At 44.6% G+C, this 24,339-nt stretch overlaps 1 protein-coding gene across 5 annotated transcripts in view; it reads left to right on the top strand.

Annotated features, from left to right (window-relative positions):
* The window catches only part of zfhx4 (zinc finger homeobox 4), a 152,533-nt gene that overhangs the window by 101,546 nt on the left and 26,648 nt on the right, over positions 1-24,339 (top strand). For all 5 annotated transcript variants that reach the window (XM_047568338.1, XM_047568334.1, XM_047568336.1 and 2 more), the window contains exon 6: positions 12,808-13,042. In XM_047568338.1, coding sequence (XP_047424294.1) covers positions 12,808-13,042 — 235 coding nt within the window. The remainder of the gene's footprint in view (positions 1-12,807; positions 13,043-24,339) is intronic.

The raw sequence follows: 24,339 nt of genomic DNA, 5'->3' as shown, positions 1-24,339 counted from the left end.
TTTGGCTGAGTTGTTGTATTATGAGGTAATCGCCAGATAGGTTACCAAGGCTACGCTAAACACTGGCCATTTAATCGTCCAAAAAATAGCTATTTATAACAGTTGCGATTAAATATACAAACCCAAAAAGCGCTATCAACCACACAGAAATGTAAGCAAGACACGTTAAGTTAAGAAAAGGGAGTGTCCTTTCAAACAAACACCAGTTTAGCCTCGGCGAGCGAGGGTCATCCCAGTGCCCTCTCAGTGCACCCATGCAGCCCTGTACCTCATCTACCCACCCACCCACCCGCCCATCTACCCCACAGGCCTCAACAAATCTGTTCCACAGATGACGCTTTTAATGCCTCTGGCAGAAATTCCACTATTTTACCCTTGGACATGTGGTGGTAAAGCGGAGAGAGCGAGAGGGGGAGAGAAAGCCCAGACAGAGTAGAGAGAGCTGCAAAGCGAGAGCAGAGGGAAAAAAATCATTTCTTTATTTGACCAGAAAAACACCTCTCCTTTTATGTATTGGCAGAGGTGAAAAGCACATGGGGATGGAGGTAGCTTGGCCGGGCGCATAAAAGATCCGAGTGTTGACGACTTTACCATCTGGTTTTTTGGAAACACAGAATATCTTTATGGCATGGGAAACCATTTGAAGATACAAACAAAAAGCATATTCAGGAGATTTTATGGCTGCTTTGTAGCAGCAATGGAGTACTTCTAAGGGGAATTGAGAGTTTGAAAGTGTTTTTTTCCAGACTTTGAAACAGCAAGAGGGAAATGACATTAGCAGCACATGGACATCAAGTCATCTGGTGGCCAGGGCACAGCAGGTGGCGCAGGAAGTTATAGGCCTTACATGGAAAAAGCGGAGGTCTGCACCTCCCTGACTATTGGAGAGGAAATGTAAGAAATCTGATTGGCCCTGGCTTGTTTCTAATGAGAGCATTACCACTCTGATTTTACACAATGTCTCTCACGATACAGAATTAATTTGGAAATGTGCAGAATGTCACTTCTGTGGTATTGCTACAGCTGCCAAGTGCTAGAAGTGTTGTAAATGACAAACTGGGAGATGTTTTAATGTAGGATTTTTATGCTAGCGATCTATGAGGTAAACTCCGCATTAAACGGCGTTGTAGCTCAGCGTGCCCGCTGCTGGCCCCGCTAATGTTTAGCTTAGCATCCAATATGATGATGTATGGCTTCGTTATGATTTTTAATAACAAACACTGGCGTTAATACACACAGAGAGAGGAGTAAATCTGTCAGTGCCATTCACAAGTGCCGCCTGGCTAAGTAGGGGGTTAGTGTGTAGTGAACATGTGTGTGTGTGTGTCCCCACAGAGCTTTGAGTTGAGACCTGGGTTGTGCTTGCCCCTGGGTCATTAGGAGTTGAGAATGTTCATGGTCAATGTGGCATGGTCAAGGACCACACACACACATGTACACACACTGTGTGTCTCGGAGGCCGTGGCACCTGTTTCTCAGATGGCTGTCCGAATAAATCTTAAACTGTCTTCAACCGCTGCCACCCCGCCCGCCCGTCCGTCCAACGTTCCGTCATAATTCAAGCGGAAATGGTCGTCCTCTGCACTTTTTCCATCCATACCTCTGTTTTATTTTTCCCCCCTTCCCTTTTCTTCTTTTGCAATCTACTTTGAACCTATGGGCTCATAAAATGCTCAGCTTTTTTTAATGACAGACACTGAAGGAGAGAGGACATAGATGAAGTGTTTTTTTTTAGTGGGATACACGGAGGAAAAGAACAGAGGTCGAATATGTCTCTGTCCTTCAACCTCTCTCTTTCTGTCTCAAACTCTTTCACCACCTCTGTCTTACCTACTCTCTTTGTTTCGTCTCTCTCTTTCTTTCATTCTTTCTCTCGCTCTCTTTTTCTATCTCTCCCCTGGGGAGCAGCAGATAGGCCATCTCATTACCCATGATCCTCTTGGCAACACCATGGCTGGGAATCAAGGGGTGGGGGGAATTAAACAAGGGGAGCGAAGGGAGGAGGGATGGATGGAAGGGGAAAAAAAGACGAGGAAAGGACGCTGGATTTTGTAGATGCATCGTTCTCTCATTTGTACTTCTCTCCCTCCCTTTTGCCTTTTCTATCAACCGGGGGACATTTTTTTCCTTTCAGTTTTCTATCCCCCCACATCTCCGCATTTAATTCTCCTCCATCTCCCTCGCAATGGAGGTAGCTGTGCTTGTGCATCTGTGATATTAAGTCTACCACTGTGCCTTGGCTATTAGCAAGGGTCAACCCTGCCCATTCTCATTTGAAAATCAAATGGCCCTATATATATGCAGCCCAAATTATTGGACTGTCATTTGGACTTGTGTGATGGGGAAATGGACAGGAGATTGACTCCCATAGATTTGCATAAAAAGTCATTGTGCCGGGCCCCAGAATAGAAAAGAGCCTAGATCTATTTCAAATGCATGGCTCCATTTATGACCCGCACACACACACACACACACACACACACACACGAGCGCATGTGTACAGAGGTATGGTATTACATACATTCATAGCGGCACATGTAACGGCATATACACTCACTCGCAATTGTAGTTGGTTATCAAGTTACCATTTTCCACTTGAGCCCATGTACGCTTGTTCCAGACACAGGCTCTTGATCACAGCGTCCTTGTCTCGCACTCACAGACAGACTTAAAGAGTTGCTATTCTCTTCAAAAAGGAATGTTCTCAGACACTTCACACTAGATGCTACTTGACTGCGAGATATAGATTTTCATGTTCTGTCATGGAGACAGATGATGCCGCCAAGAGTTCAGCGCTGTAAACCTGAGCAGACAAATGAATTCACTACAGTATTTTTTTTTGCCAGAAAGGTTGTCTGTCTGTCTATCTGTCTGTCCCTCTCTCTCATTCTCTCCCTCTCTCCCTCTCTCTCTCTGCAAGGCAAAGAGACGCCGGTTAGTAGATTATTCAAATCGTCTCCTCTTTCACCTGCGTGGAGATTACAATGGAAATCTTTCAGAGGTCCGGGGGTGGCGGTGGTGGGGGACGGAGGGTGGCGGCTAATTAAAGCATAAAAGCAGGTGTGTGCATGTGCGTGTTTGTGTGTGGCTTTCTGTTTGACAGAGAGGTTTGAATGGACGGCCCCCGCCTCCCCCTTGTTTCTAATAATCCTCATAGATATTAATAAGAGTTTCGCCCATTCTCCCTCCAAAGCCTTTACCAGATGGTCGGCAGAGCATTGCTGTTTGTGTGTGTGTGTGTGTGTGTGTGTGTGGTGTAGATGTGTGTGCGTGCCACGTTCAGCTCCGGTCCAGCTCTTGACTGACACTCATATGTAATGTTTAATTACCCTAGCCCGTTTTCCCCCCTCCTCTCCTCTCCTCTCCTCTCCTCTCCTCTCTCTGCTTCTTAACTCTCTTATGAATTAGTTAAGGCCCCCGACTATAATCTTTTGTTTTTTCCTTTGGCAAGGTGTGTGTTTCTTTTCTCTCTGTGTACGAGACAGTGCTGCTTTTCTCATATTAATAGCCAGATGTGATCCTCTTCATAATCATTCCCACCCCTCTCAGAGCTGTGGGTCATTCGGGCCGTGTCCATGTGCAGGGGACTGTGAAGCAGATCGGGGCTGACAGGTATGGGAACGATAGCAGAAGGGGGGTGGATGGGGTGGGTGGGGGTGTTGTGAAGTGTGTGGAAGGGAAAGAGGGGGGGGGCAGTGTCTTCCAGACCACCAGAAGGAAGGGGAACATGGCTGGGATGTGGGAACAAAGGAACTAGCAGGAGTTTGTCTTTTTTTTTTTTTTTTTCCCCTCTCATCTCAAATACACACTTCCCTCCTCCTCCTCCTCCTCCTCCAACTTCCGTCCTGATCATCCTGTTGGGACAAAGATAACAAGATAAAAAAAAAACAAAAAAAAAAAAATCTTAAAAAACAGAACACAAAGTAATAATCAAAGAAGGCACGGGAGCTCAAATGTGATCTCTCGGGGCGTGTTGTCTCCACTTTTGATGCATAGATTTGATCAGGGCTGCATCAGACAGATCACATGACAGGGAGATCAGATAAACACTTTTGTGTAAGTTCATTAGCTTTACTTTTGAAATCACCTGACCTGATTACAGCACGTTCCTAATGTGAGTGAAAGTAAAAAAAAAAAAAAAAAATTAAAAAAAGTCTAAATCCTCTCCTTGAAATAGTCTGAAATATCAGCTTTAGTGTGGTATTTAGAATGCGCTCTCATGAAGCTATCAGGATATTGATATGGACAAAGTTGAACTGAAATACTCCTCAACACCCTTCCAAATCAATAATCGATCGATTGGAGGTAATTGTGCTACTCCCTTGGAACGGTCCCAAGTCACTCTCTCCCTCTCTCCCTCTCTCCTTCTCACACTCTCTCTGTCATTATTAGCATGTGGACCAGTATTCGGCATTTCAGCATTCCAGCTGCAATTGATTTTAACCATTAGGTGCTCAGTGAATAGATAAGTAGTGGGAGATATTCGATTATGCGGTGAAAGAGAGGGACGGGGGATGAAAAGAGTGAGAGAAAGAGGGCGAGGAGAGGGATTGAGGGATGCTGCCGGAGAGCCGTGGAAAGAGGGACTGACCGGTCCCTGCTGTCTCTCCGTCTCCACCGCCGGCCTTTCCATCTTTTGCAGCAGCACAATGCCGCTGACCTCCTGTGAGTTCAAGCAGCTTAGTTTCTGCGAGGTAATCCCTAATGCTTTGAAATAGACCTGATAGAAAGCCCACTTACTTGTTCAGGATTAATGTGGTTTGTGTGCGGGGCGAGGGGGTCGCGAGGTTTCGGCACATTTAGTTAAATTAACCCTCCGAAATTATCATATCCAACTCTTTAATTGTGGACTTGGAGGGGAGAGGAGGTGACGCTGTGGAAAGAGCACGCTCATTGGCAGACACGTGGAAGACTCGCATGTAATGTTCTTGTGTATCAGCTGTGCTCCATTAATACGCAGCCTTTTTCTATTGTTTATGTTTAGTTTTACGGTGCTGGGGGCCAGTGCTATTATTCCTCCCAGTAGCCGCCCGTCCCGTCCCGTACGGAGGCCATTTTGAACTGAGTGCAGCTGAGGGTGGTATTGCTTTCCCACTGTTTTCTGAAGATATAAGTCTGATTTTTTTTTTTTCCTCCTCTTTTCCTCATTCTGGCAGGAGTGTAGGTTAGGACTAGGGGTTGGGGCAGATGGGGGAGGGGGGAACAAAGGCAAACATTTGAGTAATCTTCAAAGAGCCCATTGGTATGTTGAGTGGACGCTGGTATGCGGACTGCGGCTGAGGCTTTTTCAGGGGAAAACAATATCCTTCCTTTAGACGGCTGGGGCCTGGGCAAACACTACCAGCCAGGCGACTCTGCCCAGCGCTGCCACTGCTATCAGCTTACCCCCTCCCCTCCGCTCTTGAGGAAAATGGTAGGGGCTTGCATGTTGCCGGAACAGCTCAGAGCTCATCATTATGGGTTTATGCGGGGTAGACGGAATAACCCGGGATGCCGAGAAACACGCGGACGACTTTTTGGAGTTACGCAACGTGTCCGAAAATAGTTATCGGTGTGTGCTCCGCGACACACAGCCTCAAGTTAAATGTTTGAGTTTTGATATAAACGGATAAATCGCACAAAGCACACAAAGCAGGCTGAAATGGCTGCCTTCTGTAAAGAAAGTAGAGAGGGATCAAGTGTGCCATCTTGTAGGTCAACTGCAAGGCATTTGATTTCCTGTGGCAATATGCAAAACAGCTCCGCTGAAGAGGTGCTTTCATTGTGCTCTCCCTGGCAGAGGTACCACTCCACCGTGCGCTCACATACACACACTTACGAGTAGCTTATCCACACAACGAGGCACATTGTCACACTGGTTTTGAGGAAAAAGGGCCTGAAACTAAATTCTTGTTTGCTTGAAATTCATTTTAGGATTATATAGAATGTTTTTGTAATACGTACAAAGCATAAAGTAGGCAGGTTATGCGCGCAGAGATATATCTATTTTAAAAAGTATTATGCAGCACATGCTACTGATAAATACAAGCCGTGCAAAGAAAGAAGCAGACAGTCTGCCATTTTGTGACAGTTTCAAAATGAACTTCCTTTGTCCAGTAATCACCAGCCATTTTCTCACGAGGATCCACCCCAGGGATAATTTCTCCCATTTCTCTGTCATTAGCAGGGCCTGGTATTAGTCTTGTGTTTTGTTCCCTGTACCTTTTGTTTTGTGCTAAGTGAAACCATGCGACAGGGTAGGGGCTAACTGGAAAACAATACTCCCCTTCACAGGCTCAGGAATGTGTAATTAGTGATTTGAACCCGACTACGCTCGTCTAGATTCTTCCCTATCATTCTCTCTCTCTCTTTCCATCTTTTGTTCTCTCTGTCATACAGTTTCTTCTCCTCTCACATCATCGTATCTATCAGCCGGTTCCTTTCTCTGTATGTTTCTGCCATTCCCTTTGTCTACCTCTCTCTAATAGACTTTATTTTCGGCAAGTCTCCATTACGAACGGAGCGGAGGAAAACAAACTTGGCAAAAATCGCTGCTCCTTCCAGCAGCAAAATAATTTTCCCTTCTCTTCCCTTTCAGTTTTAGTTAAATATAACAACATCAGCGTAGTGCAAATCTCTTTGATGATACCGGCCAATAAGCCGCAGCACTGGATTTTCTATCCCTTTATTTATGTTTTAGACCCAGTCAATTAGCTCTTGCCTTGATTTCCCAAAAGCGTCTTTGCATGTTGGGAAATATGGAAAATGATGAACCCTACCCAAAAGTATGTTAGTGTTTCAAGCGGTATCCCACCCCTTGCACGGCGCTGGAAAAAGATAATCCCATGAGCATGTTAACATTTGAATGATCTTGATCTCAGCATTTTATGATCTCCATCCCATTGTGAGTCGATGGAAAAGATCATCTCAGCGGCAAGATGGTTAGGGAAATGGGGAGGTCTGGTCAGTCTCACCTGGCGGCAATGGAGACAAGCGGGGGCTTTTAGACCCTAATGGGCTAAGGTCAGTATGGCTAATAGGGAGTAAGTGGCTGAGCCATGCTGTCTAAATCTAATGCTAATGTAAATACTGATCCATTTTCATGGGGGATGGAGGTGAGCTGGCTTTCAAGACACCTAACTCACATACACTCATGCACCGATGAGTAAGTAAGAAAGATCTGCTCTGGTGCCTGTTTCTCCTAGTGTCTGTTATTCCCAAATGCTGGCTCAGTACAGTATAAGAGAGTATATCTGGTAAAAACACGTGGATCAGGACGAATAGGAATATTATAAATCTACGGGGTTGTTTATTACTTGTTTCTTTGCTCTGGTATTCGTTCCAAGAGATAGAGAGAGACGGGGCTTTTTTTTTTTCTTCTTTTTTCCATGAAAGGGGAAGGAGGTCAGGAAGCTGTGAACTTCAGGTTGACCTTTACACCCATACGTCAGACACACTTGCGTCACTGTGTATGTCACTGTCACTGTTCTGTGTGTGTGTGTGTGTGTGTGTGTGTGTGTGTGTGTGTATTCTTGTGTGGGAGTCAAAAACATGGAAGTGAGGCTGGTAGCTGGAGTTACATTATTTTCCACTCACCCACAAAGCTCTAAAACTATTTTTTTCTGATGACAAAGAGAAAAGACTATAGAATTGTAGAATAAAGGAGAAATAAAGGGAAGAAAAAAGAAATGGGGGGGATAGCACAGAAGTGCAGAAGACAAGCAGAAATTTTAGTATGAAAGCCTCATTGTGATAATTCATTTATTTGACTTGGCAGCGATTATACAGTGAATGCTTATTATTATTGGGTGACCTAAGCTAAGCTCGCCCACAGGCCCTGCACCTCATGGACAGGCCCCAGAGCTGTGATCACATGTAATGGCCAACAGGCAGAGCGGAAAAAAACAGGCAGGCAATTGAGCTTTACTAAATATGTTGGGGGGGTTTTGTTGTTGTTGTTTTTTTTGCTTATTTTTTGCATTTATGAAAATGACATCCCAGATACTCTCGCAAGGAGAGACAGCTGTCACAAAATAAATGAAGGTAGGGATTGTTTTGTGACTCCGGCGTATTTATATCACACACTGTGGCCTTGTCAGGGAGCGAAGGGGAGAGCAAAGCATGTTTATTCGTACATTGTGCACTCAGCAGTTTTTCTATACGCACATTAGTTTTTTGTGCCGCTCTCCACGCTACAGTCGCTGCTCTCTTTATCTGTGGAGGTAAGGTGGCACATACCTGGGCCCTCAGCATCTCTTTTCAGGAGTGCAGTCTGCCAGCGAATCCGTTGGCAGTGATCTTCTGTTACATCTATGTCTTGGGGGCTGAGTGGCGGTTAGCGGTAACATGTGTTAGGGAGGTGGTAGCAATGATGGAATTCTACACTTGGCAGCCTTCCAGGCAGCACTGGTATGTGTTTAAAATACTTTCAAGGAACAATACATGCTTTTGTTGTTTGCTGGGCCAAGTGGGGCTGTTTTTGTCTCTGACGGCCCCTGGGGGCCCGGGGGGATCGCCCCGGAAGCTGGTGACAGTCTATATTAAGAAAAAAAAAAAAAAAAAAAAAGTATACTCGACGACGTGCTCCGTGCTTCCCCCCTAACTAAAAAAAAAAAAAAAAAAACTGATGAAGGGAGATAAAGAGGGTTTTATTTTTACAGAGTGTGGGGTGTACATTTTCATGCATGCACGTACTCTCAGTGGACTGAGGCAACAAAACCGAATGTATGCACTCATTCTTTACGTAGCAAACGTGTACGCACACGCTCTGACACACACACACAGTGGTTATTAAGACATAGCTGTGGCGGAAGGTTCATTCTTTCTGCATGTATTCATTAGCTGCCTGCTTCTGCACTTAATGACAGGAAAGAGTCATGTTTGTACTGAATACCCTAATTTGTCATTTGGTTTATGGAGGAAAATGTAACCCCACTGCTTTGCGCTGCTTTCGAAATATTTTTATGCCACCAGTGAGCACATCACAATCATAGGCAAAGACAAAAAAAATAAATAAATAAATAAAACACACGCCTGGAATTATAGACAGACACAAAAACACACTTATGAGATACAATAAAAAAAAGAGAAGAAGAAGTGGAGTCAAAAATTACTGATGCACCAAAACCAAACGCGCGCACGTTCAGTGAGAAGAAAAGGAGGATTGAAATTACACACACACACGCACACACTTCCACGTACATGTACATGCAGTGGGAGATAAAAGAAGTTGTGAGGAGATGTCTTTTGGCTTGGCTTATTAAGAATTCAGTTAATGAGGCAGCTTTGTCACCCCAGATAGAACAAATGGATATGAGACAGCAGTGCTGCTATCCTCCCCGCAAACCCGGGGAGCAAGGGGAGGGAAGGGGTGCGCGCCTGTGTTTGTGAGTGTGAGAGAAAGGTGTTTTGTAAACATCTTATTCTGCATAATGAATGCAGTCCTCTGTCATCCTCATCCACACACACACCGACACAACAGCGGCGGCGGCGGCGGCGGCGGCGGGCGGCAAACCGCTACACAAGGGAGCTTCCTTTACCTGTCAAAGCGACTCTCCTCCCATCTCCCCGTACAACTGTGCGAGTGCATGTGTGCGTGTGTCACTGACAGGGCTGACAACGTTGTGTGTGTGACAGGTAAACAGGAAGTAGTCCTGCGTGTCATAACTTACATTCTTTGTTTATGGTTGTGCGTTTTTGCACCTCCTCCACCATCTAGAGACAACTGTGCCATGTTTAGGTCCACCGAGGGAGTGCTGCTGAGCTGATTTTGATTGGCCCACAGGGAGTGTTAGCTTATTTGGTTGTTTGCCAAACACTAATCCCCGACAATTAACCGCCAGGCACTCTGGAGAGGTGCCATATTGACAAGGATGGCCCTTTTTGCCATTGCAAACACACGCACACATGCATGCGGAGACACTCAATATGATACAATCGTACGTACAGCGCACACACACACACACACACATACATACAAATCAGCCGCAGCATAAATTACATACACATTGCAAGCAGACACACATGGGCGCAAACCCAGGAGCAGGAACAGTATGTTTGTGTGTTTGAATATGCATTACACAGCCCACGCCTGGCAGGAGTCAAAGTGCTCCTTTAAAAGTTCATAAATCATGGATGTTCTGGCCTGTGATCACCAGACCGCCTGCATTTGAGGCCTGCAGAGTGCCAGAGAACGACAGACAGCCCTCTAGTTTAGGTCTTAAACAAACCCTCTGGAATGTGCTGATGGGGAGAGAATTAATATTAGGCCTAAACCTATCTGGCAGCCCGGTTCAACCCCAAGTATATCATTCAGCTCCTCTCAGCTGAAGCCTCATATCCTAAAAACATTACAATGTAAGTTAGGACATTGAAGGATGTCTGGTATTTTAGACCATGGATGATTTATTTGAAAATGTTAATTTTTGAAGCAGCACAGCTCTGTAAAAAAAGGCCATGCCATTAGGAACCTTCAGCTATCAAGGATAATTCCAAAGAAACCCCTTCTGTCCTGATAAGACTCTTAAATATCACGGCCATCTCCTCCGCTTAGAAAACATCAACACACACACACACACGTATAAAGTACACACTTTCCAATTCCAATGCGCTTTTCTTCCATGGTGGTTGTTAATGCAATACTGAAGGTTGTCACTGGAGGAAAGAATGGACTTGTTTGATTACTACTTTTCCATTCAATACTAAGGACCTCTTTCAGTTTCCATTCAATTCCAAGTAGCCATCATTTCTGTCAAAATGGTCTTGAAATAAAGGGACGCTGGAGTGTCCAGACACAGTCGGTTTGAGGGAGAACAAACGCGGGGCAGGAGCAAAAAGTATTCTTGATAATACTGTAGTAGAAATAATTGATGACAGAGTGAGTGACAATAAGGATGTATGTAAGCACAGAGGCTTTTGTGTATGATGAATAGACGGAAGGCCATTTTGAAGGGCAAAGTGATTGGTAACATTCTAAAGGCTAATTGTTAGGAAGAGTGAGACACATGGCGACAATGAGAAAAGTTTATATTTCAATGAAAAGGCACAAATTCACACTTTCTTGTTTACGCATGTGATACATACTTCCATTGTGTGTGTGTGTGTGTGTGTGTGTGTGTGTGTGTGTGTGTGTCTGTATGTGGCTTCCTCGGCAAAGGCTCAGCCACCCGGTTTCTCCCGCAAAGGGGTGGGTGGGAGAGGAGGAAAAGAAAAGAAGCAAAGAAAAAGAGAGGGCGAGAGAGAAAGAGCGAGGGAGGCCTCCTTTCACAGAGAAACAAAGATAGCTGTAATTAATGGCCCTGAGCTCTGGACTAGGGGAGCTTTCTTCTGACAACTCCGACTTAATTAAAACTTAAGACTTCTGAAAGGGCCTCTGACTGCGAGGGGACGTCCCACCGTCTCGTGAGAAAAAACCTTGCAAGATTTCCGACAAAAGAAAGAAAGAGGGAGAGACAGAGAGAAAAGATGTGTTAGCGGCTGTAGCTATGTTGCTAATCCCTGTTTGTCAAAGGAGGAAGAGGGAAGAGGGAGGGCGGGGGGGGTTAGAACTCACACACCTGCGCTCCACTCCTCCCACCGCCGCGCACACACTTCTGCCACACAAACGGTTTCCCCCGTCTCTCTCTTCTCGCTCCATGTTACATGATGCAACAGCACTCGGGAGAAAATCTCACCTGGCTAACTTTTCATGTGCTTCAAGAGAGACACGTCTATAGGAAGATGTGAGGAGCAGAGTTGCGTCGGCACACCCCGCCATTATGTGTATTAACTCGCGGATAGAAGCCTGCACCTGTTTTTCACATGGCTGTGTGAATAAATTTTGAAGTATAAGCTAACCTCCACGAGCCACCTCTGTGTCTCAGCCTCTGTGCTTTGCTCCCTTTTCCTCTGTGTCTTTCCCTCTCTCTCTCTGTGTCTCCCCTCCCTCCGCAGAGGATCAGATAATAAAAGCTTGGCCTGGTCTTTTGTTTTTGTGCATTGTTCATTAGCCCGGCAGCAACAACAGAAGCACACTTGATATGCTTGGCTTGACTGGGTGTATGGGAGTAGGAAAAGGTGGGATGAGGGGGGGTGTGTGTGTGCGTGTGCGTGCATGTGTGTGTGTATGCGTGTGTGTGCACCTACGCACACTAAGGGCAGGACAAGAGGTAGGGGGTAGCTTTGCATGGCTGCAATGCCATTAAAGAGGCAACTGGAAATTAAGGGCTTGCAACTGACAGCACACGTTGAATGAGAAACCCCTGCAGCTGCCAACAATAAGGGGAGCTGGACAATGTGCATGTTAAAGACAAAAACAGTGTTCTGGGCTCAACCCCTCGCCTGACTTTCTGTGTGTTTTTAATCGTCACATCACCTAGACCATATCAAGTTAATTTGGAGCGGTGTGTAGGCTCCGAGCTGAACGCAACTACTCAGAGCTACATCTGTTACTGTTTAAAGACGAGAGTTCAAAAATGATTAAAAAATAGTAACGTGCATTTATTTGTTGTGACTTTAGATTTGATTTCTATTTATTCCGTCTCGTGTGAAATAGTTTTGATTGTGAAAGTAAAAAGTGAAAAGGAAAAAGAAAATAATAATCAGAAACTTTAACTAGTGTTAAAAGAAAAACAACCTGATCCATTGAATTTCTGCTGGAATATTTGAAATCTGCCAAGTGAGATTTCTGGGTAACAGGAAGGTTTTTTAAAGTGATTTCTGTAACCGCTGAAAGCTCTGCTATAATAGAAGTGTGCGGGAGAAATAAACGTGGCTCTGGAACACATTGAATTGGCTCCTGAAACGTCAATGCGTCTGACACCCAGCGCTCTCTTCTCCTCTGCTCCACAGCACTTGCAGAAGCAGGATAGTGCTTACAGCCCTGATTCGTGTGTCTACTACTGCACACTGTGCGACTACTCCACCAAGGCCCGCCTCAACCTGGTGCAGCACGCCCGCTCAGCTCGCCACCAGCAGAACGAAGGACTGAGGAAACTCCAGCTGCACCAGCAAGGCCTGGGAGGAGAGGAGGATGGACTGAGCCTCCATGAGCTGTTCCATGTCAAGGAGTGCCCCAACAGCCAAGGTCTGTGCTTTTTCCACCTGCTTTGTCTGTGTGATAGTTGTGACGTGAGTGTGTTTATATATTTTGAGCCGTTGAGTTGTGGACTACGTCCTCTTTTATCACCGTTCTTTTTTTCGGATGCAGCACACACGCACTTCTTTCTTCTTGTAATTTTCAGTTTTCTAGTGTTTAAGCTTTGGAGATCTTAATTTAAACGTCTATTTTAGTCGCGGTGGTCAATTTACTTCCTTTTAAGTGAGGTCCGTCTTTTTTTTTTCCCCCCCTACTCCATAAACTTCACCTCCTCCCCTCTTTTTCTTGCACCGCTCTCTTTTTTTTTCAGTCAAACCTCTCTCACTCATTCCCGTCTTCCTTTGGCCTTCATATCCAGATCACGTCTCTCGATACAGACCCGTCCATTCCTCCTAATCTCTCCAAAATGAGCATACTGTTCCTATTAGGCTGCCGCGCTTATATCTCAAACACACACACACACACACACACACACACACACACACACTGTCCCGTGCACAGGGACATCCCAAGCAGGCAAGCAGTCAGCTTATGAAATTTCACCTTGGGAGGATCTCTTAGTGAAAGGCCTGTACACACATACGTTAGTCACACACATACGTTACTGACACACACACACACACTCGTATGCTATGGCTACACAGTCTCTCCCTGGAGTGAGCTTTCATTTCCTTTCTCATGACCAAAGCAATTTGGCTTTCATTTAAGAGTCTCCATCCTGCCAGCAGCTAATAAGTGTAACAGAACTGTAAAACATTCAGAGAGACAAAAAAAAAAAAAAGATTAATCGTTTTTCTTTGAGTGGGGGTTGGATGGTTGGTGAGGGGTTGCAGGGTGTAAGGGGAGGGGGCTGTGCTGTAATTTAAACCAGAAGACGGGGAGTCAGGGTCCATTATTTAGTCATCCCTATGTTAATGCTGCTGGGAGAAAATGAGTGCTTAACTTGTTTTTGCTTTGCTTGACCTGAAGGAGCGGGTGGAGTGGGGTGTGTTGGTGGGGTGAAAAGGGGGGGTAACACGTTTTGAATAGCATTCCAGCATAGCATTAGTCCATACATTCATGTGTGTGCGTGCGTGTGTGCGTGTGTGTCAGCCCCTAAATGTATTTCACCATGAATCTGTGCTCCCCAAAGTGTCCTGTTTATACTGTACATGTACTCCCAAAACAGATGGGGGCCCCGTGCTTAGAAACATATGTGAATCCCAACACACACACACACACACACACACACACACACACACACGAACAGGAGAAGAGCTCCCAGTCCTGAAATGGAGACCGTTGCCGGTGAACGTTTGGTTTTAATTACGCACGGATCAAAGTTTCGGTGAGATTTGGGGTGCAGCAGAAAAGCATGCTTAGATAAATCATTACCTTACATTTTAACATGCCCCCTCCCCTCCTCACTCCTCCTCTAGCTCACCTCCTCCTCCTCTTTTCTCTTGCACTCTTTTTCTATCTTTCTCTCTCCTTTTTTGTCCTGCTTATTCCCTCTCCCACTCTCTCTGGTTCCTGTCCGTTTTTTTTTTTTTTTTTTTTTTCCTTCATGCAGAACACAAGCCATTTTTTTCCCCCCCTTCTCTCAAACCGGCGAGCACAACCAGGTTTTAAACCTGTCAAAAGCAATATTTGCCCACTGCACCTATTTCATATGTTCCACTCTTAAAACACACCATATTTGTTGCTTGGGCTCTCGTTTTATGCCTTGGCTTTGATGCTATATGGTGAATTTCCATGAGGAAGCTAGTGCAAAGCTTAAGCGGACGCTGGCAACATCCATAATGCTAAGCCACGTTTTTTGGATGCCCTCCTTTTGCCCGCTACTTAATTTTTTTTTTTTTTGTGAACAACAGTATTCTTTCACATGGTTCATTGTAAATGTTTCAAAGCCATTTCCTTGTAGCCCATAAGTATTTGGCAGGTGTAGGAACAGACTGAAGCACGAGTGTGTCAAGGAGAGATCAAACACTTGAGAGTAAATGTAATAAATTCAAGTTGTGTTCTTGTTCTGTGGTGTTTGAGTTAAATGGACCTTTATTTTTAGTACTTTGTTGGGTTTGTTTTCTATCTGAGCTCGTTGGGTTTCGAATTACACTGGCTAATAACTTATGTTATGAGAAAGAAAAGGTGCTTTAGCCTCCTGTAGTGATAGATGATACGAATGTTTTCACAGATGGAAAAGGCTCTATAGTAGGCAACATTTTCAGCCACTGTTCAGTTAAAGAACCCTCTGTTTGTGTACACGTGCATGTGTATGCGTGCTGTTCGTTTTCTGGGCTACAACTCCTGACTCGAGCACTTTCTGTTCATTAGAGACTGGTATGAAAAAGATTAATTTAAGTGCTGACCGGTATCTTTCTCTTAAAGCCTGGGACTTGGCACCAAGCCAGATAATTATAGGCTCATTTGGGAATAAGAGTTCTAATGCTTTAGACTTTATGTACATGTGAATGGCTTTCATTAAACAATTTTGATGCTGATTTTATGGCCTAATTAAGGATACAGTACTGCAGAGACGCACCACAAGGCTCTAGGTGTTCTGAACAAAGACAGGAGTGTACGGGCAACGCTCGTGCCTTTGCATTGTGTGCACCGTAACGCACATGTTTGCCAATGCATGTGTGCGCTTCAGTGAGAACATTTCAGTTCTTTTTGAGTCGATCTCATAACTCAGTCCAGTGTGTCTGCGTGTGCTTATCTCCTTATACACTTGTGCAAGAGTTAACACTCACCGTCTATGCCGCAAAAAAGTTTTCACCATGATCTTTGAACGGCGTCCTTCAGACAAAAAGCCCTCTGTGTCCACATTTCTGAGATAAACCGTCCCTCTCTGTGTACAATTATAAGTGATAAAGAAAATTGAGTTTATAAAAAATGCCAGTTTGCATCAGACGAGCAAGCATAAATGAATTGCCTCTCAACATGGAGGACTTGGAGGCCATTTTTCTTTGAGGGTCGTCCAAAAGTTATTAGAAAAATTAGATTTTTTTTTGTGCTCTTCTCCGCTCTGTAATGAAGTTACACTCTGAATAGAGCCGTTTAAGTAAAAATTCAAGCATAAAAAAAAAAATACAAATATGACAGATTGCGAGTCATGGGTATTCCATCATCTGCCGTATAATTTGAACAATTTGTTTAGCTGGATTTTTTGGAAACATTAACAGTCTCTGAAGTTTAGCTGTTTGAGTGATTTTTTCTGTCGCCGGGTCTCTCTCGGCTCTTTGACCATTTGTTTAGCTACGGAGAACATTTCGAGAAGGTGCGTGTTTGAGTGTGTTTTCCTGTGTGTGTGTGTGTGTGTGTGTGTGTGTGTGTGTGCTCGGCCATTAGCCCTGCGCTCCGTCAAATGCAAAGCTCCTCCTCATAAGGCAGACCAAGCAGAACATGGGGCCTTTTCTGCATACTTTACTTTCTGTCATTTTTTCCCTTTGTCCCTCACAAAAAGGAAAGGAAGATGGGATCTTATGGAGGTAATTATTTCTGAGAGCCCGGCCTGTCATCCATCCCTCCACCACCCCTCCACCCGCACATCTCCGTCCCTCTGTGCCCCCACCCACCCACCAACATGCATTAAAGAGGGAGGGAGAGGACCCTCTTTGTCTGAATCCCCCTTTAAACAAAAGACCTCTTCTGACTTAGAGAGACCAACAACACTTTTATCGCGTGTGTGTGTGTGCATGTGTGTGTATGGGAGTTGTGCATGTGTGAGTGTATCCAGAGCCTTTTGTTTTCTCTGAGTGATAAGGCTCTGGGACATTTTTTGGTCCTGGTCAAATTAGTGTAGCTGTGCTAACCATTTACATAGCAGCTGTAGGCTAAACACTGAGCCTAATGGACTCTTATTATCCCCACGTATGTGCTCGCGTGTGGCTATACTGTAGCTGTGCTTGTGTGCATCCAGCAGGAAGTGATGGAACACGGGCAGAGGGAAAGTCTGCCATCTTGTTCGTTTCCGAGTACATCCACATTCCCTGTTTCCACATGCGCCCAGCCCAAACTGTGTCTGAACTAAGTCCGAGCTCAAAAAAACACTTAAAACGATCATTCAGTTTTCAATGTGGGAAAAGGCTTTACTGTTTCCCAAAGAGCATTTCTAAGTGATGACACCAAAGCATCTTTTAAGGCATTAGGTTTTCCCTCCTCCCTCACTTTCACTCCCTCATCCTATACTTTTTTTTTTTTTTTTCCTGTGGGTGGTGGGGGTGGTTTTGCCATTCCAGTGGTTCTCTTCTTTTTTTTTTCAGGAAGGTCTCTCCTCAGACAGAAGTCTATTTCCAGGGTTTGTCTCAGTAATTTGTGGCCATTATATAAACATTCATGGATGGCCAGAGGAGTGAGAGAAAGGATGCAACACACACCCAGATCTAGCTAACCACTAGAGTTAGCGTAGCGGTGGCCATTTTCTCTTTCAAGTTAGACTGGAGAGGGTGAGACCAGCGAAAGGACACGTTTGTCCTTTTTTTTAAGTACAGTTTTCTGCCCTTCGTGATTTCATCTATTAGATATCTGTGTTTAGAATTGACCCAAATAGATTATTAAGGCAGCCAATTACAATGCCTATTGATTCGTTTCCGTACAAATGATTAAATAGACTCATTTATTTGTGACCTTTTCCTTTTCATTTACTGTGAAGTTACTTACATACTGTAAAAGGTAAAGTCCACAGATCAGCAGTCAGATGGGATTCATTCCTCGCATAATAAAAAACTTGGAATGTTATTTTATGTGCCCAACACGAGTAAAAATGCAGTTCCTGGGGAGAACTGTTCTGATGAGAGTGATGTTATTTCACCCAAGAGAATTTTTTGTGAAGCATGTAGTTTTTATTGCTGTGCAATTAGCTGGAGACAATGCACTGCATTTTAAATCATTTGTCAAATCAAAATAAGACACATTCATATATGTGTATTATTATATTTTCGGCAAGTAGCAATTTACCCCAAATTTCCCAAAACCATATTCTCTATGGCTCAGGGACTAAAAGATGTGGTCATTTTTTGAATAATTCCATCCAAGCAAATTATAATTACTTTGCGGTCTGTGTGTGCGTAGAAAAAAAAAGGGCAGCAGACTGACTTGTGCCTCAGAAAAAAAAAGCCTCGTTCACCATAAACTATTTTTGAAATGGTGTGTCGAGGCGGTATGGGCTCAGGCCGATTGTTTTTCTTTGAGTTGAGCAGCTCTTTGGTGGAGGGGTATTACCCGGGCTAAATTGTTCCCTCATGTTTTCCGCCAAGGTTCTGTGCCCACCACACTGACAGTTATAATTTGCAGAAATTGCACTGATTATCTGAATTAGCATACCTGACCAATGCCACATTAGTCTTATTTACAATACAAAGCCGTGGGGCGCTGAGGACGCATACTAAATATGACTTAACCCTTTGAAGAGGGGGCTGGCGTCACAGGGCCAGTGCGTCTTTCACTTCGGTGATATCACAAAGAGCTTAAGGCCCCACTCCATATGGAACTGAAAGCCTCTTGAAGGCTCCTGGAAAGGGAAGTAGTGAATGTAAAGTCCTTATTGAAATCACAAGGTTATTGCATGTTTCCCCATTCTTTCAGCTTCTTTCTGACCTTTCTCTTTCCATATTTTTTCACCTCTCAGCTCTTGTCCTCATCTTGTTTTTCTTTCCTTTTTTCAATCCCCCCCCTTCCCTTTTCACCCCTATGCTTCTTTATTTTCTTCTCCCTCACCTCCATTCTTTTCCCTCCTCGATCCCTTCATACACCCCCTGTCCATTGACTCTTAACCACAGATGGACAAAACAATGGGCCATGTCACACAGCATTAAGACAAACAATCCAGTGATGGGAGGAGGGTTGTGTGGAGCCGGAGCCACGGTAACCAGGCAATGCGCTCGCTGGGTCCAAGCAGCCACTAATCTCAGACAGCGATGATACATTTCACAGATGGACATTGAAGGCAGCCTATATGCACGCACACAAAGAAAGGAGCAGGGACATTTAAGAGCAGCGTTATCAGGTAGAATTTCTGGGGGGAGGAAAAAAAAAACTTTCTTTCAGTTGTTTCCACACACACACTCTGTTTCCTTTACCTCCATCAATAGGAAGTATGGAATTGATAGCCATTGATTACCTATAGGCTAAGGCTAATCGTCGCTAACCGGAGGAAGCTTTGCAGTTACAGCAGCTGTCAGTGGCTTGTCGTGCGCGTGTGTGTGTGTGTGTGTGCGTGTGCGTGTGCGTGTGCGTGTGCGTGTGCGTGTGCGTGGCCCTCCAGTGTTCCAGTAGCAATAGCCGTCCCTCTCCATTGTTTACTGGCAGCAGACTAATGGCCTAAGAGCAAGGCAGTACAGGTTAACAAAAAAAAAGAAAAAGAAAAAAGAAACACTTTGGATATCGCTTCTCTTCCCAGAATAAGGGAAATGTGTGTTTTGTCTGCCCAAAGAAACACAGAGAGACATGCCAAGTTTCACCTCCCCACCTATGTGAATCAGGCCCATCTCCCTCTCTCCTCTTTTCTTCATCTCCCTAATAGGAAATTTGAGCACACTGTGTGAGATTAAAGCAGAGAATCAATGCCTTGTGAGCAATCATTTCCAGACAAATCTCTTTCATCCCCCCCCCTCCCTCGTTCTCTCATTCGTTTTCTCTTCCACCTCCTAATGCTAACAGGGGGTCCTGTGTCATGACATCCCTTTCGCTTTTATCATGTCCTAATAACGCTCTGAAAATAGAGAGGAAAAAGAGGAATGTGACAGAGAGAGAGAGAGGGGGGAAAAAAAAAAGGTGCCGGGGAAAAAAAAAGAACAAGAAATGGATAGACTGATAAAAAAAATCTATTGAATGAGTATGGGTCTTGATTTGTGCTTTGATGTGGATGTCTTTGTGCAAATTAGACAAATATGCGCACTGCTTTAGTCATCTCAAAGCTCTTCATAAGATGCCATCTTCCTTTGCCTTTTTTTTGAGGAGAGGGGGGGTTGAAAGTAAGAAATGAGTGACAAGTTCATTTAAGGGCATAATAATATACATTTCACTAAATGTAGATTACTGAACGGATAGAAAAAAAAGAGACTGAAGAGGAGTTGTTGTTATGAAAAAACTGTAAGAAGTAGCCTGTACAAGGCATTTACGCCAGAATGGAAAAATAAAAGATATATGCAGATGCTTCTGCTTGGTTAAGCACACAAGGTGCTTCAGCCATGATGTTGCATGAGGCTAATGGGCAAGGATGCACACACACACACACACACACACACACACACACACACACACACCTTGGCTGGGCCTTTGTTTCAAAAGCAGGTTAATGGGGAGTGAGGAAGAGGAGCGTTGCAATTTTCTGCTCTTTAGGCGCCAGAGAATTCTCTCCAGTGTAAGAGAGACCAGACTCTCAGCGTAATAGGCATTTTACACCCTCATCACCCCTTGCACATACACACACACGCACACAAACATGGACACACACTCACCAGAAACGTGTGGGAGTGTAATAGGCATTCTATGGTGTGTATTGCCGGTCCCTAGAGTGCCAGTAAGTGTTAGACATGCATAGAGTCGGCAATGAGACAATCAGCATGCTGAAATTGAAACCTTGTCTGGAGTCACACAGGAGGGGAGGAAGATGAGCAGGAGAGGAGGAGAGGAGAGGAGAGGATTAAATATATAGACAGGAGTGATATTAGCGCAGATAGCAGGAGAGAACAGCGGACCAAGAAGAGAGGAGAGACAGAGGGAGAGGAAATAGGAACTGATGTTTGTTTAATTGCTTCATAAGTGATGACACAGATAATTATGTCGAAAAAAGAGACGCTCCTCTTAGGCAGGGCCAGTGAGCAGCTCTCCCCGTCTTTGTGCCGTGCCGTCTCTCCCCGTAGCCCCATCAGCTGTTGTCCCCTCCAGCCACATCAAGTATAGGACACCATTAAAGCATTACGGTTTGTGTCATATCAAATCATTCAGCTTAATTAATAGACAAAAACACACACACACACACACAGAAGAAACGCACACATTCACTCGTCATTTGGAATCATTTTAATTACTCGGTAACATCATGATTATTAATATCTCTGCCTCATATACCTGGGGATATGAAGATGAGCGTGTTCACCTATATCTCCTGCGCTGTGTGTTTGCAGGCGTGTGTGTGTGTGTGTGTGTGTGTGTGTGTGTGTGTGTGTGTGTGTGTGTGTGTGTGTGTGTGTGTGTGTGTGTGTGTGTGTGTGTGTGTGTAAGTGATGCTCCCATGACTTCTTATCTAATTGTCTTTTTTAATGACAATATTCCACTGTGTGCCGGCTGTATGTAATGAGTCAGGGTGTGTCAAAGTGCAGGCCAGAGCTGTCTGCTTGAGTTAAGCTCTCACCGTCTACTGTAGGAGCCTCCAGCGTTCGCGCTCACACACTCATTTGGCACGCACACACACTCAAAGACCCGGTATCAATGTGGGAGTTCCTGTATCTGACATGAGATTAAGAGGGCCAAGTGGAGTAACGTCGAAGAACTGCCCTGTTGCATTTGCAAGAAGGAAAAAGGACCATCCTGTCACACACACACACACACGGGCAACACACACACATTGCAAGGGTCCTGTTCTGTAAGTGAGCAGTAGCCTCCCTTGCATTATTCACAGTGGCCGAGTGATCGAAGCCTGGTTCAATAGCACTAAAGCGGCGCACGCTGGAGAGATTTGTCTTACAAAACCTTGACACACACACACACACACCCACACAGGCGCACATATGCTCTCACACACATTGATTTTTGGTGGTGGGAATCTCCTAGGCTTTGGACGAAAGACAGGGACGTGAGAGGGGCTTCCCCCGTCAGAGCAACCCTCTGACAAACACAGACACTCACGCCCTTACACACACACACACACTCGTACATTACATTACACTAAATATATATATATATATATATTTATAGCTATCATAGGCAAAGGCACGCATGTGAGTACGTGCTTAATTCTCACAAAATGAGATTTGATGGCGGCGGCGTGAATGAGAAAATGAAAGAAAAAGTTGAAGGTGGGAGATGAAGGATCTGCCTCTGAGATGTGATGGGGTTTCATTTGCAGCGAGATGAGCTGATGGTAAAATAAAAAGCACAGAAAAAAAAGGTCCGACTGATCATATTTCCCCTTTTTTGCTGACTCCCCTCTTTTGCATTTTACCATCAGCGGGCTTTTTGCAAGCGAGGCAGAAAAAAGAAAAAGAAAAAAAAAATCACGCATTGCCTGATATGTCATATCTTTCCGCTGCAGTGTGTGAGCGTGTTTTGCGCAGGAATGTTCAATTTGTAGCCTTCACTTGATTTGAATGGCATTTTCTTTTTTCCCTAATACATCACTCACTTCTTTCAGTTTTCCCATTTTTCTTCGCGAGCAGTCCAGAGCACACCACCACCACCACCACCCCCTTTGGCGTTTTTGACGTATTAACATGTATCGACAAGCCAGCACTTGCATGCCTGTAAACACCGAGGCACAAACACACACACACACACACACACACACACACACACACACACACACACACACACACCTCTGTCCCCTGAAGACATGTGATCAACCATACCCAATCCCTTGTAATCATCTGGAGCTCCCCCACACATGCACACATATTGCTCCCCTTCAATCCCGGGTAATGGTTTGGGGCAGGGGGTTGAAGCGGTGGGCTTCTTTCCCTTAGCCCCAGTGTCTTAAGCTGCCATTGATTAAATGTTAACTGATATACTCGGGCCTGGCAATCTTGTTAGAGCTGGAGCAGGCAGGCAGCTAGACAGACAGTTTAGGACCCGCACCCTCCTGATCAATAGCACAGATAAAGATTTCATCCATCAATGAGCTCCCAAAACAAAAGGTATCTGATACCTGATTAGGCCCGTGGGGACTCACACGCACAGATTTGAACGTGAACACACGGCTTTCACACGGCCACGTGGCTTGGAGTACACCAGCAGATGACAAACATACGCACTTGGATCACAAGTAGATGTGTAATTTTAAAAAAAATTAAAAAATCTTTCTGTACATTTAAATAACTGTAGACTTTACACACAAACCCCCCCATACACACACACACACTCTTTTCTCTCACTTATTTTGTCCTACAACTCCAGCTGAAATCAATCAGTTCCACACCTCATGGTGTAATTACAATACATGCACACGTGCATACACACATCCACACCAATATGTGCAGTCAGGTTCGCAGATAAGACAGCCCTGACTTTTCCCGGATGAAGGTTAATTATGCTGTGTTAGTTCACTTAGGTGTGTGTGTGTGTGTGAGTTTGTTTGTCCACACCGGTGTCTATGCATCCTTGGCCCGGCAGCGAGTGTGCGTCTTCTCTCAGATGCATGTGCATTTAGATTGTATGTGGATGCCAAAGGCACCGCAAAATGGCTGAATCAATGTCTGGGCGACCACCACTGTTAAAGTGTATCAATAATGTTCCCCTATCTCCTTTCCAAGCTATTGTCACAGGGCAGTTTGAAAGTCCAAGCCTAGCCGCAATTAAGACTTAATTATAAATCGATATAAGAAGTCATTTGAATATTGATTTTTCCTTTTTCTTCAAATTGTTAACATATTCCACACCCTGTCTATGCTATTTCCCCCCCTTTTCTTTTGTTACAACTTAAAGGAGAATAATCAATACTTCCCTTTACAGTCATCTGAGAAGTGCTTTGGCATAATTGGAGCCAAAAACACAACAGGATGTCTTGATGGTGTTTGATACCAGGAGGTGGTCAGGGAGGGTGGGGCGGGTGAAAAATGTCACAGCCCCTTAAATTCCGAAGGCTTTTCAAATCCAGCCCAAGACTCTTTGTAGCTCCTGAAGAGTGATCTAATTTTTGAGGATTTTCAGTGACATTTGTTGTCACAATGCCAAAATGAATTTCCATAATTTTCACGGCTGACATTTTCTTTGATATGACACTGTGTTGGAGCGCACTCAAAAAAAAAAAAAAAAAAAAAAAAAGATATCAATGCACCCCGGTAACCTGCATTTCATTTGATTAAATGATATCTTTGCTGTTTTATTTTCCTGCTCAGCCATTTTGAGGGGTTGTGAGATTTTCAAGTGGCGTGTCAGGGGCCGGGAGTCTAATGCATGGAAACATGGAGCTTTCTGTTTTCTGACGGCTAGCAGAGATAAGGTAGAGATATGGCTCTAGCGCTGGCTCAAATCTAAAACAGATCCCGCTTGGGGGTGGGGGGAGGGCCGGGTGGGGAGGGCGAGTTAAGAAAGTGAAGGAAAGGAGACGGGAGTGGAGAGAGGGAGGGGTGGAGGTAGCAAGAAAAGGG

The sequence above is a fragment of the Mugil cephalus genome, chromosome 18, assembly GCF_022458985.1.
Source record: "Mugil cephalus isolate CIBA_MC_2020 chromosome 18, CIBA_Mcephalus_1.1, whole genome shotgun sequence".
In the NCBI taxonomy this organism is placed as follows: Eukaryota; Metazoa; Chordata; class Actinopteri; order Mugiliformes; family Mugilidae; genus Mugil; species Mugil cephalus.
The sequence above is the reverse complement of the archived record's forward strand: the minus strand, read 5'-3'. Positions and strand labels throughout refer to the sequence as shown.